The sequence below is a fragment of the Hipposideros armiger genome, unplaced genomic scaffold (genome assembly GCF_001890085.2).
Source record: "Hipposideros armiger isolate ML-2016 unplaced genomic scaffold, ASM189008v1 scaffold_83, whole genome shotgun sequence".
Classification (NCBI taxonomy): domain Eukaryota; kingdom Metazoa; phylum Chordata; class Mammalia; order Chiroptera; family Hipposideridae; genus Hipposideros; species Hipposideros armiger.
In genome coordinates this window covers 697,667-713,852 of record NW_017731433.1, presented here as the reverse complement: position 1 = coordinate 713,852, position 16,186 = coordinate 697,667, and the positions used below count along the sequence as shown (strand labels likewise).

At 34.9% G+C, this 16,186-nt stretch overlaps 1 protein-coding gene across 1 annotated transcript in view; it reads left to right on the top strand.

Moving 5' to 3' along the window:
• The first annotated feature begins 451 nt into the window (after positions 1 to 451).
• Positions 452 to 16,186, top strand: part of SERPINI2 (serpin family I member 2) — a 30,619-nt gene continuing 14,884 nt past the window's right edge. Inside the window, exons 1-4 of the mRNA XM_019643908.1 lie at positions 452 to 701; positions 6,682 to 6,912; positions 8,331 to 8,525; positions 8,604 to 8,796. Coding sequence (XP_019499453.1) covers positions 455 to 701; positions 6,682 to 6,912; positions 8,331 to 8,525; positions 8,604 to 8,796 — 866 coding nt within the window. The 5' untranslated portion in view covers positions 452 to 454. The remainder of the gene's footprint in view (positions 702 to 6,681; positions 6,913 to 8,330; positions 8,526 to 8,603; positions 8,797 to 16,186) is intronic.

Genomic DNA, 16,186 nt, shown 5'->3' with positions numbered 1-16,186 from the left:
CCACAAAGGAGTGTGTTCACTTTGTATTCCCTTTCTGTTTTTTCATCTATTAACCATTTTGCAGTAGTCTGGACAGAGGGTTCTCTTGATATCAGAGTTACAGTTATCCCATTTAAAACCATGGGTAAAAAATAGGAAAAAGTATCATATAGCTACTTAAGTATAGTATTACTATTGATTATGTTCCAGAATTATAATTTCTCCTTTGATTTTAAGAAATCACTGTATATTTTGGACTGGTTCTTGAAGGAATGTAAAAAAATACCATTAGCACAAATTTCTCCTAATAGATGATGCTTTGTCTGAAAACTGGCATTAGAATCTTCTTGTGGTAATTTGTCCTAGTAAGACAGGAAGTTGTAATAGGTAAAACATTTTCCATTGAGTTTTTTACATGGTACGCTCTGATTATTTTGAAAACTAATGTATTTTGAATTAATGCACAGAGGTCAAAATGGATAAGATCTTGTTGTGGGGTCTACTATTGGCTTTTTCTGGAGGTCAAGCCTCAAGACCCTTGGCTCAAAGAAATGCTGAATTTGCAGTGGATCTTTATCAAGCTATTTGTTCATCTCATAAGAACAACATTATATTTTCCCCCCTTGGAACAACTTTGGTTCTTGGAATGGTACACCTGGGAGCAAAAGGAAAAGCACAACAGCAGATAAGACAAGCTTTAAAATTTCAGGAAACCTCAACTGGTGAGATTTTAACATACAATTATTTATATTGGATAAGATCTAGCCAAATTTATTTTTTAAATATTAGAGAGAAATTCAGGGTCATAGAACTTTAGTAAATAAAAAATGTTATAGAAAGTATAAAACTATAATAAAATGGAGAATTGTAATTGTAAATAATATTTATTCATTAATAATCATTTCATAATTAAAATGTTGCCAAAATAACTTATCAAGAAATTAATTCTATACAGATATAAAATTGTGTGTATATCTGTATATTTTCTTCTAGTCTAATTAAGCCAGTTTTAATTAATTGAGGTTATGCTGTATGTGTGTGTCTATACATATACCATTGGTTACAAAAAAATGTATACAAGTGGACACTTGGGTCAGTGTTGCCCAAGCTTTAATTCTCCATATAATCAGCAGTGTCTGGACACTGATGGTAACCACTTTGAGCACCTCTTGTAATTGCAGAAGTCAAATGTGACTTGTATTCATCTTTTCTTATTGGTATACATTGAATATTATAATTTTAATACAGTTTTCCTTTCTTAAGATGTGTATACATTTTTTTGGCAACCGCTATATATACCCACATATGTATATACACAGATATTCTTCCATTATCACTTACTATGTTGTGATCATTTTCTCATATCATGCAAATACTTCAGAATATATTTCTTAATTGTTGCATTTTACTTCCTCTTATGGAAATAGCATTACTTACTTAAGCCTTCTTCATTAATTTCATTCTTTTATAAAAATGCTTCGGTGACCACCCTCACCCAGAAATCTTAGTGTGCATCTCTGTTTCATTAGCTTTTTAAAATTAGTTTTCTAAGTAAAATTTAACTGTTTTACTTAATTGAGACCAAGAAAAAGCACTGATGTGTGTATTTTAAAAGCTTATTTGGTTAATAGTTTTTAAAGAAAATTTTTGGGGATAAAAAACATTTATATAGCCCTTCAGAGGCCTTTTTGTGTGTGAGTGGTTGTTGCTTTGGAGTCTCCCAAAGGCCCTTTTGAGTTACTTGTGTGGAAGCTTTAGTGCGGGCATCCCATTTGAAGGTATGGTTGCCCATTTCCCTAACAATTCTGTGTTCTCAATTTCCATAATAATGTTAATTTTAAACTTTCACATCTCTGTTAGATAATATGTCCTAAACATCAGAGGACACACCCAGGTTTTTGATTTGGGAATTTATTCACTATAACTAATTTCAATATTTTTGCCTTAGTGTAGAGTAGTTATATTTAGGGGTTTGTTTTTCTTCTTTACAAGGTTTTATTTGTGTCACTTTAAATAAAGGCAATTTTATAGAGAAAAAAAGTTGGTGAGAATGAAATTCATTGCAAGAGTTTCCCTATGTGAATAATGTCAAGTGAAACCACTATGTTCCAGATTTTGTCTGGATTCACTGTCAATATTAATTTCAGCAAATCCCATTATATAGCCCCAGAAACATTTCAGTCACATGATACTGCCTTGGAAAGTAAGAGAACATTTATGACGATATGTAAAGTTGAATCCATGGTGAACTAGCAAAATTAGAGCCTCTGAAATCTAAATTACGTTAAATGGATTTCATCTTGTATAGAAACACACGTCTTAATAACTCTGGGTTGTGAGTGAAATAATAATTATAATAATGATGTCACTGTCAAGTATATGAATATAGAGTAACAGTTGCTGTTTTATGGGCTTTATGTGCATGATTTCATTTAATCTGCATAATTACTCTGTGAGGTAGACATAAGCCTGCTGTACAGGTGTGGACACTGAGGCAAAGAAAGGTTAAATAACTTGCCCAGAACTAATTCCAAAAATAATTCACTGAGGATTATAAATCATATGAGCAATAATGAAAATTTTTATATTTTCCTTAGAAGAGTATATATGCATAATTTCACATTAACATTTTGACACATACAACAAAATTTACCAAACTTGCTTTCTATTATCCTCCCTTAAGGGAGAGACAGATGAAAGATAACTGCAAAAAGAAAAGAAAGACTAGCCAACAATGGAGACGGTATGAAAAATAAATTCTGAAAAAAAAAGGGGGAAACTAAGGAATAAAGGGAAAAAAACTACAGAGTTAAGGAAGAGAATAGAATGAGGATGCAAAAAGATGGAGAAAATGTCCAGGAGGTCTGGAGAAAGAAGAGCAAAATAGCACTAAGTGCAGAAGGAAGGTTGTGACAGATCAGAAGAAGGTAGTGCCCATGTTGGAACCCAAGTAAAAAAGAAAAATCAGTAATAATAAACTTGCCTTTATTTTAATTTTTTTGTATTTGTTCATCATGGATTTCTTTGCATTACTACTGATTTTTAAAGTACAGAGAGTGCCAAAACAATGTATACACATTTTAAGGAAGGAAAAAACTATTAAAATTGTAATAGCATATACCGATAACAAAAAATGAATACAAAAGATGAATACAATTACAAGAGCTGCTCGAAGTGGTTACCATCAGCGTCTAGGCACTCCTGATTATGGCGAACTACATTGAGCAACGTTGATCAAAGTGTCCACTTGTATACATGTTTTTGGCACCCCCGGTATATATGTTGCAGTAAAATATTATTTATCTTGATTACTGAGTTTGATGGCATCCTTGTAAATTTGATGCCTAAAGTGAGTGTCTCTGACTTACGTTAGTCCTGGCTCTGCCTTCAATTCCCACTGATTATCAAAAAGTATGCTCTGTTGAATCAGTCTATGTTTTAGTTTTTCTGCTAGCAATCTGTTTCACATTTACACCTGGCTTATTCTACAGATGGGGGCACACAACTCCTGGCGTCCTACTGCACTGGGATTCTCAATTTCCCTCCTTTCCCCCATTGTTAAAACATCTGTTCAGAACTTACCTTCGCCAGTTTACTGAACCTCTGATAATGCTCCATTTTCCTTGGCATCTAATAATGCTGCTTACTAAGCAAAGGCTAAATTGAAGGTGCTTCTTTATTCCAAGATGGTTATGGAAAGAGACCTGGACATGAATTCCTGACTCAGCTCTGCAGTCAAATGACCTTGTGATCTGACATCTCTCAAGTTACTGTATCTCTCTGGGTTTTAGATTCCTCACTACAAAAAGATGAATTTGGAGGAGATGATTTATATGGACCCTTTGGCTATAATAATCTCTAATCCTGTGACTGCCTTTGTTTTTTTCATCTTTGGGATCTCTCACAATGCATACAAACATTGGTCTTTGGGCCCTTCAAAGCAGGAGAAGTAAACTTGTACTGCATTTTAGAACAGTTTCTGGAGGTCTGGTACAGTCAAACCAAAAGTCACATTTACTCCATGACCTGTAGGTTTTCCATGGTTCTAATGTAGGAAATTAAATAAACTTGTTCTCATTGACTATCGGCAGCCATATGTATGTATGCTTTTGATCTGTGCTAAAAGAGATTATGAATCTGTATATTAAATCAAATTTATAAAGCAGAGAACTTTATATTCACCTCCAAACTTGTGCTACTTGATGATATTTTTTCATTGACTTCTGAGTCCAGTGATTTGTCAAAGGGCAGCCGATTGTCACATAGTCTTAGACCTTAAATGCATTACATAAATATATTTGCTCTGACAAATGAGTTGGGACTAATTTTTCTTCCCTTCTCCTTTTTTTTATCCCATTCCTTTAAAATTGTTCAAAAATTACAAGCTCCTGAAAATTGGTTTCAAATTTTGCCACTTTATTTCTGATTTTAATTAATTCTTTTAGAGAAGTTCTCATGACTTTACTCAGGAGGTCTTCTTTGTAGCCTCGCAGGTATTGAGATATTTCTCTTGTCTTCAAATAGCAAGAACTGTTTGCATCTGAAATCACTGTGTAAACAAGTAAAATAGATTAACTTTCTTCCCTTCCTTATATAAGGAATTCCAGGGTTGTAAAGGCTTAGTGAAATTCTTCAGATCCAATCATATGGAAGGAAATTTTTGTATCTAAAATCTCTTATGTCTGTGCCTGTGTCTCATGAATGGAGAATCATAGTTTGAAATACAAAGTAGTACATTTTCCAGAACCTCTTGCGTGGTTGTGCAGGTTATACCTACACAAGAGTTCCAGAACAAGGAGGTAAGTAGGGGCTGAAATGTAGTCTCTACTCAGCTGGATAAGATGTGAGACCATGGGTCTATAGCACCCAGTGAGGGCATCTGTTCTTCTTTGCATGGAGATGCCCTATGGGCTGCTCGCTCTCTGAGAAAGTGTTTACACACACACACACACACACACACACAACCACACACACACACACACACTCACACACTCACACACTAACACACACATATAAACATACACACACCTTATTTCCAATAGACACTGAGTAGAAAGTTTCTCTCAGTAATACTTCTTGATATCTCTATTCAGTGGGCACCTTACAATGATAAACCATTTATGTTTCTTCAATAGAAATGAATTGCACATAATCAACTTTAAGGCTATAAAAGTGGTATTTTTAGTAATTAACTGAAAATATAACAATGGCTCCAAATAAATCTTTGATTTGAAATATAGTTCCCTGACTAAATGACTGAGTTCCAGGATTAAGCCAGAAGGGAATGAAAAAACTATCTGTACCCTGTGATAATGAACACAAAGCCATTGAGTAAAGTTCAGGGCTGAATTCTTTTATAGGCACATATGAGGTGTGATCAGAACCTACAGTGAATGTTTAAATTAAAAGACACATTGCCATTAATCCCCCTCAAAATACTCCCTCTGGCTTCGAACACACTTATCCCACCATTCTTGACATTTTCTGAAGCAGTTCTGGAAGTCCTCGTTCATAAGTGTCTTCAGTTGCACTGTCATGGCCGCCTCCATGTCCTGAATCAGTTCAAAATGTTTATCTTTCATGGTCATTTTGACTTTGGGGAAGAGCCAGAAGTTGCACGGTGACAGATCTGGTGACTAAAGTGGATAAGGACACACCATAATGTTTTTATTTGACAGAAATTGCCATACCAGAAGCGATGTGTGACACGGAGAATTGTCATGGCAGAGGATGAAACCATTTGCCCATTTCATGTTAATGTGTTGTTTGTGACCTGTGATTTACAGCCTACTTTAAAATACACCTTCTCTCAACCGTAGCTCACACCCGACTGACTACATTGAACAAGTTCAAACTTGTCACACACTGTTACTAAGGTTCAAAGTGCTGCTTCCCATATTGAAAATCCCTGCCTTTCTGTTGGATGTCACTCAGCAGCAGTATTTATCATATTTTTTTTATCACACCTCAAAGTTCCTAACAACACTGTGGGTCAGAATAATCTGATGATAAATAAATAATAGGCCAACAGTGACTCTTAGCTGACACTGATGGACTTATCTGGCCAGTGGATATAGTTGGGATGGTTAAAGATTTTTATTGTTCATGTAGACAGCCAAAGTATATAAATTCATGAACCTGAAGAAATACACAATTCTGATACTTACGCATCTCTAGAGATGATTCTAGGGGTTGCTTCGTAAATTTCAAATCTTGGACAGGTGCAGTTGCTCATAAGAGAGCGATTCTTTCTTAAGCTGAAATAAAAGTGATATTGAAAAGGATTGCTCATCACTGTCATAACCCCATCAGCATTCATTAACATTCCTGTTTCATAAATATCGCATGTTATGCAAAGAATGAGATTCTAAAAATAAGTTCCAACAACTAAGAATAAGCTAAATTTGACTATAAAGAATAAGTTTTCTTCATACTGTTTAAATGCATATTCTTGTTTTTGATAAATTTCAAACTTACATGGACATTTTTTTCCCTATGTAAAAGCTAGTTTCTCCAGAAAATACATGTTCTGCAGGAGATAGATACATGCTTCAAATATTGATACTAAATTAGAAAAGATTGTTAGTTATACATAAGAGTGCAAAAAATCGTGATATGAATCATATTGCTTAGAAGCAAAGCTGGAAAGCTGTTGTTTTTATGTTGTTCAATATGTCAGTGTGCATTATAATTATTTTTTAGGAGAAGAATTTTCTGTGCTGAAGTCATTTTTCTCTGCCACCTCAGAGAAAAAACAAGAATTTACATTTAATCTTGCCAGTGCCCTCTACCTTCAAGAAGGATTCACTGTGAAAGAACAGTATCTCCATGGCAACAAGGAATTTTTTCAGAGTGCCATAAAACTGGTGAATTTTCAGGATGCAAAGGCTTGTGCAGAGACAATAAGTACCTGGGTAGAAAGCAAAACAGATGGTAAAGTTTCTCATTTTCATAACATCATTATTTGACATTGCATTCATGGTTTTTAATATCCTAAAATAAAGAATGATTGAGTATTTTTCCACTAAACTGTCTCAGAGGGATCAAATCTACTTTGCTTCCCTATTATTCAAATTAATACTAAATTGTAAAAAACAAGAGAAATGGTAAGCTGTTTTGAAAAGTACACAGATTCTTCTTTCTTTTTTTTTTGAGAAACAATTATTTGTAGAATTCTTAATGGAAGAATTTTAATAATTTTTGTTTATGGGAAGGTTTCTTTAAAGTATGGCAGCAGGAATAATATATTTGGCCAGATATAAGTTCGATCTGTTGATCCCAAATGCTTTCTTTCCCACAGATTCAATAAATAATTAACACATCTTAGTTGGATGTGTTAATGTTTAATAATAAATATTGATAGTCCTATCATAAACATGGTAATCTTAACTTTAAATTAAATACAAGCTAGCACAAATTCCAAAGGGGCTCTGGAATGGTATAGTAGAAAGAACACAAGCTTAAAATCATACAGATGGGTTCAAACCTTAACAAGTTCTAAGCTATGCCCCATTGAAAATGAGACTGTTATTAAAATTTAGGATTATTAGAAAGTTTCATTATAATGTATGTGAAGTGACAAGCATATATCAGGTTCAACAGTAGTCTGTTTCCTTGCTTATTCATTCTGCTACAAAAAAAATGTGGTGTAAAATGGTGTAAGATGTTACTATTTTATTTATGGAAAGCCTCATATGGAGAACCATAGGTAGAAAATGTGAGAAGGGTGTTGTGAGCCGTGTTCACAGGAAAGTCCTAGTAATAAGATACAAAATGAGAACATCCCTTGACAGCTCCATGGCTCCCAGCCATGCTTTTGTCTCATAACTTTGAAATGCTCATTGGACATAGACATAGGAGACTGGTTTTTTTAGAAGAAGAAAATCACACTAGCAGTTCAATACTCGTCTCTTCCCACTGGTCAGTGGCTGCAGCTGCAAGAGCAGCAAGTTTGAGTTTACCAAGAAATTATTGATTCTAATTGTCCTACTGGACAGCCTTGAAATGAAGTTTGAAAATTACCAATAAATATGCAGAAAGAGATATTTAGTTTCTGTTCTTTCTGACTGAAAAATGATTTAGAAAATCTCACTAAAGAGAGTTCATTACTAGGCCTGTCCAAATTTCCCTAAGACAATCCCCTATCTCCTGTTTTCTAGTAAAATCCCCTTTGCACCTGTTTCTAAGTAAAAAGGAGTATCCCTTTACTCTCAAGATCGCTGTTTAGATGATAAAGCACCCTGTTTATAACTGATGTGCAAAAGAAGTTTTTGTTTTAATTCTATTTAAAGCACGCCTACTGAATCACTATTGCATATTGCTTTCTACCTCCTCCTCTACCCCCTTCACAGGAAAAATTAAAGACATGTTTTCAGGGGAAGAATTTGGCCCTCTGACTCGGCTTGTCCTGGTGAATGCTATTTATTTCAAGGGGGATTGGAAACAAAAATTCAGAAAAGAGGACACACAGCTGATGAATTTCACTAAGAAAGATGGTGTAACAGTCAAAATCCCAATGATGAAGGCTCTTTTGAGAACAAAATACGGTAATATGAGAACGCAAACTCAAAAGCATGACTTTGGAATTGCCAAGTATACTTAACGTTTTATTTTCTCTATTCCAGGTTATTTTTCTGAATCCTCCATGAGCTACCAGGTTTTGGAATTGCCTTATAAAGGTGATGAGTTTAGTTTAATCATTATACTTCCTGCAGAAGAGATAAATATGGAAGAAATGGAAAAACTAATTACTGCTCATCAAATCTTCAAATGGTTCTCTGAGATGCAAGAAGAAGAAGTGGAAATAAGCCTTCCTAGGTTGGTAATGCCATTTTATTATTCTGGTTCTTATGTTTTCACTGATGGAGGAATTTGAATAACCAGATGAAAGATAACAAATGCTTGAAAAGTCTATTAACAAAAATGAGAAGAAAAATGCATTTGGAAGTCTGACTCCACATTATGGATACAAAGGCAGGTCTGAATATCACCAGCTTTATTATGCCATGAGGGAGACTAAATTGAAGGTCTCAACAGTCTCTGAAAGCAATGAAGACATGTAAGTCTTCAAACTAGGATGCGGGCAGTTAAAAGAATTGTTATTCTTTTTATTATACAAACTTATTTTTTTTCTAATTTTTTCCTGATTGGCATTTAAAATATTTATCTTGTCTTAAGTTTAAGGAAAATAAAACTCCCAAAACACTTATGATGTTATACAATTAGAAAGTATGTTAAGTCACATTTGACAGACAGTGCTCTAGCAGACACTGAATTATAAATCGAATCCTACGCTCAGTTTTAGTTAATACAAAATGGAAATCACAAAGGCATATCTCAGGAGACAATAGTTATACACACTAATTTCTGAAGATCATGCTTCTAGGAGACAAGAAAAACTTCAGAGTATGGTGTACCCAAATAACTCAATTCACACTCAACCTGATTTTTTTTTTTTTTTTTAGCTGAGCCACCCCATCACCTGTTGGCAGCTCAGCGGTAGCTCAGCTCAGGCTGGGAATCGAACCGCTGTTGCTCAGAGCTCACACTCTTGAGCGAGCTCTTAACCAACTGAGCCACTCGGCTGGCCCTCTACCTGAATTTTTAAAAAGAGACAGATGGCTAATAGATTATATTTTGTTCTTTTGTTTTTAAAATTTTCTTCACACGCATCAAGGCCTGCATGGTCTGCCTGTCTCTCTTCCTGGCCCTTGGCCTCTCACACTTCCTGGCCTTTCCCTCCTTTTCCATGTAGCCAGGACCCAGTCAGTCATTTCACTCATACTGCCACCAAACTGTTTAATGTGTTTGTCACCTCGTCTTTGTCTCTCTCTAATTCTCTCCCCAACCACTGTCAATCCTGAGTCTTCTCGAAAAGCCACTCCTGCTTCATAACTACTGATATTGTTTAGCAAAACCCAAAAAGCAGTCACTTCTGGTCTCACCAAGGCTGGAGCTTGGAACTTCTTGTTTATCTTCAAAGAGCTTTCTTTTCTAATACCCAAACCACACCAAAACTTCACGACACACCAAAACTTGACCTCTGTTCTTAGTGTACTACTTTGTGTTGATTTCTTTTACTTTCAACATATGTCTTAACTTCCTGTTCCTTAAAGAAAACATATCATCAAGCAAACTCACCTCTTTACTCTTCACCTAAAAATATGTATAAATTTTTGCTAGTCTTTTGCTCTACTTTCCTTGATGCCCTGGAGAAAGAGGTGTCTTTTTCACTCTAACTCAGATACAAATATTATTAACCATCCTATTTTTCTTAAAAATCTTTCTTTATCCCCTGTGGCACTACACACTTCTATTTAGTTTTTTGTCTTTCCATCAAATTTATGTGCTCTATGACTTACACTTTTTTGTCTCTTTTCCCAAATAATGTTTACCAGAGTTTCATCTTCAGAAATTTTCCTCTTCTTACTCTCTTTTTTATTTATGTACCTAAATCTGAATCTCTTCTCCCCAAACCCTTTTCCTATTCCCTATCATCTGTATATCTCTACCTGAATGTTATTCAGTCTTTCAAGGAGTGTTCTTTTTTAGCAACTATTATGTGCTGAACATTGGGATATAATGGTATATGTGACAGATAGTTTTTCTTCTAATAATAGCAGTAATGAATTTTGGAATTAACTTGTTTATTTTCAGTTTTATGTCTCACATCTCTCTCTGTATCTGGAAAAATCAATGTTTGGGTCCAAAATACCTGAGTTTGAAAACAGACTGTGTCCTGTGCTATCACTATTAGGAGTGTCACATGACTGTCCTGAGTTGTGGTTTTATTAGTATAAAATGGGGATAATGAAACCTATAACCCGAAGTGGCCCCAGCTTCATCTGCCTAGATCAGGGGTCAGCAAACTGCAGCTCACAAGCCACATGCGGCTCTTTGGGTACATACATGTGTCTCTGAAGTAAAATTGAAAATGAAAATAAAACTATCATAGTTTCATTTATAACATTTTTAAAGGATATTATTCACATAATGGTGATTTCATTTGTTTTATGGCTCTCGAATAATTTTTAAATTGTTGTGAGGGACAGGATTGGCTCTTCTGTCTCAAAAGTTTGCCGACCCCTGGCCTAGATAACAAATGTCTAGAGAATAATGTGTATGTCTCAAACTAAACTGACAACAGGAAATATAAATTTTTTGCCAGAATCCCCTTCTCCAACATTTTAGGAATCCCTACAGGAATGTTTCACAGTCATGAACCCATGGGGAACAGCTTTTCCAAACTGTTTGGCCTTATTATCAGTTTCTCCAAACTGTGGCCACATTTTTCATACAACGTCTCCCAAAGTGTAATCATAGACTTCTTTTTTCTTTTAATTCCTCTAAGAAGAATTGTTATGGGTTGAATTATGTCCCTTTCAAATTCATATGTTAAGTCCTAACCCCCAGTAACTCAGAATGTGACCTTATTTGGAGACACAGCCTTTACAGAGGTAATCAAGTGTGGTGAAGTCATTAGAGTGAGCTCTAATCCAATATGGCTGAAGTCCTTATAAAAAGGAGACATTTGGATATAGAGATACACATAGAGGAAAGATTATGTGAAGGTACACAGGGAGAAGATGGCCTTCTGTAAGCCAAGGAGAGAGGCCTGGAACAAATCTTTCCTGCACAGCCCCCAGAAGGATCCAGTGTTACCCACATTTTGGACTTCTGGCTTCTACAACTGTGAGACAATAAATTTCTGTTATTTAAAGCACCTAGTTTATGGTAATTTGTTAAATAGTAGGCCTTGGCAAACTGATACAAATAAGAACAACTTGAGTGTTTAACCAAATTTTATTGACAGATTGTTGTTAATAAAAGGGGCTTACAAGGTAATTTAAAACCAGGTAGGTGCCAGGGATGGGTATGCCTGGAGTATAGGCCATTGTTTTGTACCAGAGAGTCTTACCCTGTTCATTGCTATCCTTAGCCTGCCATTGTCATGGTGTCAGGGTGCACTCTCACCTAAAAGGGCTGTCTTTCCCATCTCCTCCTACCCACAATCCAGAGTCCTCCAACTTTTCCCAGCATATAAAGAAGGTAACACAGATTTTCTCCCATGTTCTCTAAGGTCAGGCTCCCAGTCATGAGAAGAATCTGTAGCAGTAGATGTCAACCCACAGTGAAACAATATTTTCGTATCATGTCAAATATATTACAGCCTCATCATCTCAAACTTCTCCATCTTCAATCCTATTGGTTCTATTTGTATAATGAAAAGTTCATTGTGTTGCTTTTGCCAAACACATGAACACCTTTTGACTTTACAGATGAATTTGAATCTTCAGTTATATGGAAACAGAAACATTAGTTGGCAGTTGTATCCCCTTTTTCCAAACAATTTTGACCACCAAGGATTTTTTTTTTTAAATTTGGTGGTATTTTTCAATTAAGTACCTCATTACATACTTTTATTCATAGCACAAAGTCTGGCAAATAGAAGATGCTAAACAAGTGATGGTTGTTTTTCTTCCTTTGTTAAGAAGATCACTGCCCAGACAGTACTCAACTAGAAAGTCTTCTCTGGCTTCTAAATTTCTCTCACACTTATCCTTTCTGCCTGACAGACCCTTCTTCATGGTGTCCAACCAGTAAATTCTCCTTCATCCTTAAAGGTCTCCTCAAAATTAACTGTTCTGTGTAGATTTCATCAACATGCTCAGTTAGAATCAACCATTCCTTATTTTTATTCCTTGAATGTTCTTTGTGAGTTTACATTATAGCACTTAGCATACTGCTTTTTCAGGTCTTATTCACATTTTTGTTGATCCTATTAAGATGTGAGCTCTGGAGCAAGAGGTTGTGTCTCTTTCATTTGGGTTTCTGTAGTCCCTAGCACATTTCACGGTACATAGTATGTGTTAAATGAATATTGTTGAATTAAGTTATACAAATATTTTGAAAGACAGAGATTCTATGTTATTTTCCTTTATCTATTTTTACATATCTCAAAAAACAGAATTCAACTTTCCAGTCACTCTTTAATTTATTTCCTCTGAGGTTTCTGATGAAGCTAATCCTACTTCCCTTATGTTCACCATAGTGAAAAATAGGACATCAACCATTTTCCTGGAAACTTCTCTCTAGAGAAATAAAAATGATTTTTTTTAATTACCAGGACTGAAAATTTTGTTATCAAGTATTCAATCACATTAATAAAACATTACATTCAAAATGTATTAACTTCTCACTATAAAAGTATTATCTTTCCAATTTTTTAAAGGAAATTTCTTATGTGTTAAGTTCATGAACAGTTTTAGTTTTTAGGACACATTTGTTGAATTAAATCCCCTAAGCATTACGGATTGAAAGTTCTGAAATACATTTCCTCCAAAATGAATAATTTTCTGACAAGAGAAAAATACTCATTTAAAATCTGTTCAGTACAGAAGAGGGAAAACTATATAGGCTCAATACATACTTTTGTGTAGACTGACAATTTTATATTTTATTACTCATTGCTGTGCTTTTTTTAATATCTGAATGAATGCATTATGGTTTCAAACTGATAATTGAAGATTTTGGTAAAACTGAAACAATTTAAACAGCTGTACTAGCTTCTTAAAGCTGTTGTAACAAATTACTACAAACTAGGTGGTTTAAAACAAGAGAAATTCATTTTCTCACAGTTCTGGAAACTAGAAGTCCAAAGTCAAGGTGTCTGCTGCACCATGCTTTCTCTGAGACTCAATGTAGAGTCCTTCCTAGCCTCACCATAGCTTCTGGTGGTGGCCTCTGTCCTTGTTATTCCTCTGCTTGTACATGCATCACTTCAATCTTTGCCTCTGTTGTCACGCGGTCATCTCTCTTCATGTGGCATTCTCCTTTCTTATAAGGACACAGTTCATATTAGATTAAGAGCCTTCTCTATTCCAGTATGACCTCAACCTAACTAATTACATCTGCAGTGACCCGATTTTCAAATAAGGTCACATTATAAGGTGCGATTTAGTAAATGCTAAAGAGAAAAAATTTTATCTTAAGAATGCTTGCATACAAGCAACAGTAGAAAGGAGCATGTAACTGACTATTTAGATCATTGTTACTGTTTAAAAAACACTTTCCTTTCCTTCTTTGATGTATGACTAGTTTAGAATCAAGGGCAACAAGAAAGGGTCTAGTCTAAAAATACTAAGGTGCTTTCTAGTGTTTATTATCTGTAACATACCAGATATCTAATTTTGGGCATTATCCTGCAGTTGGATAGAAACTAAAATAATCATATCACTTTGTCTAAATGTAGTATTGGATCCTATAAACATCTTAATAGTGAAACATCCTCAGGTTAAAAAGTCTAACACACCATTTGCTTTGTATTAGACTCTTCTGTGTATAAGAAACGTTCTGAGCATATGTTTTTATGATTATGTATGTGAAAAAAAGTGATAATTTAATACATGTAAGTAAGGTAAATAAACAAGTAACTTTCATCTATATAGCGCTTTAAATTTTTAAAGCATTTATATTTTAATATTAAACACTATGGTTCTATAGTCTGACTTGATTATATCTTATATTTTACAGGTAAGGAAACTGAATCCCTTAACAATTAACTGATTGACATTTAACTAAGTGCTGGGTGACAGGATAAGCTCTCATGTCAATTGGCTCACAAATTTATGGTCTTATTAGTTTGCTACTTATAAGAAAATGTATCTCCTGTTTGAAAGCACAGATCAACTGGGACCACACTGTAGATAAGGAACTAGGACAGATGCAAAGTGATACACATAATCTCTATTGATAAGATGTTTACCACTTAGGTGGAGTGGTACGAGATTTGTACAAGAAATTTACTAACAATATACAGTATAAATACTAAAAGAACAGTACAACCAGTAGGCACTAAGAGGTTCATGAAAAAAGGGAGGCGATAAGGAAGAAGCTCAGAAACTGGAACTGTAAACAAAGGCTTCGTAAAAGAGGAAGGACTTGAATTGGGCTTTTAAAAATCGACAAGGATACATCTCATATGCAATGAGAAATTATTGAAAATTTCCAAGTAGGATACTGGAATGATTAAGTCAGTGTTTTAGATGGATAGGTATATTTGGTAGTCACAATGCCTTCTTTCATGCCAGATAGTTTGTCTGAACTTTTTTCCTCACTCTCCCCCACCATCCCCATTTTTCTGGATAACTCCTAATGGTCCTTAAAACCAAGTTTGGGTTTTAAAAAGTTTTCTGATCTCTCCATGTGAGATCCCACACATCTTACCTTCTCCTTGCTGGGAAAAGTTCTCCTGGTACCTTGTGTTTATTTCTGCATAGCAGTTATGTTAAAAGTTTTTGTTTGTCTTTCTCATCGGACTGTAAACTTCTTGAGGTCAGGAGCTATGAATATTTCCTTTCTCTGACCCCAGCACAAAGCATGCATGTAAAAATTAGTAGCTGTTCAGTGAACATTTGCTGCTTTAACCTGAGTAGTACTTATGTTCAGAATGTGTTGAAGAGGGAAAGACTGAAGCCCAATAGATCAGTTAAGAAACCACTGCAACAATTTGGGCACTGAGTAATGAGTGCTGAAAGGAAGCAGCTTCACTGAGAATAGTAAGGAGTTGGGAAGCAGAAGGACGTTGGTGTGTGACTAACCAGATAGGGGTGAAGAAGGAATAGATTGTTTTGTGGTTCTAAGCTTGACTTACTAGGAAAAGGAGAAAATGGTGATTTCTTATTCTTTTGTAGCAGTCCTTAACTGGGTACCATGGACTTCTGAACAGTTCTGGGGCAGACTTTAGGGAGTCCTTGAAGCCCTTGAAATTATTAGCAAGTCTATTTCTGAAAGGTCATATGTGTGTTTTCCTTGGGAGAGACTTTATAATTGTCACTGAACTTTTGGTTGTCCAGGTCTTTAAATTCGTTAAATGCTAAAGTTCTCTTCAAAAGTATAATAATGACTAAACAATAGGCATAGTCTGAGAAGTATTCTTTAAAAATATTGACTGCTGTGGTATCTCACTGTACCTTTTATCAACTGTTAGAACCAGATCATGGAAAGTAGAACATAATATTGAAAACCAGGAGTTTTGCCACCCTTTTACTGCATAATTTTTATTGCCTTACCTAAGATTTTTCTTTTATTATTAAATGGGATAATGATAACACATTCCTCTTATGGTTATTGTGAGGATTAAATAATGTGTATAAAAGCTTTAGTACTCGATATTATCTTTTATTATTTTTATTATTATTCTCACTCA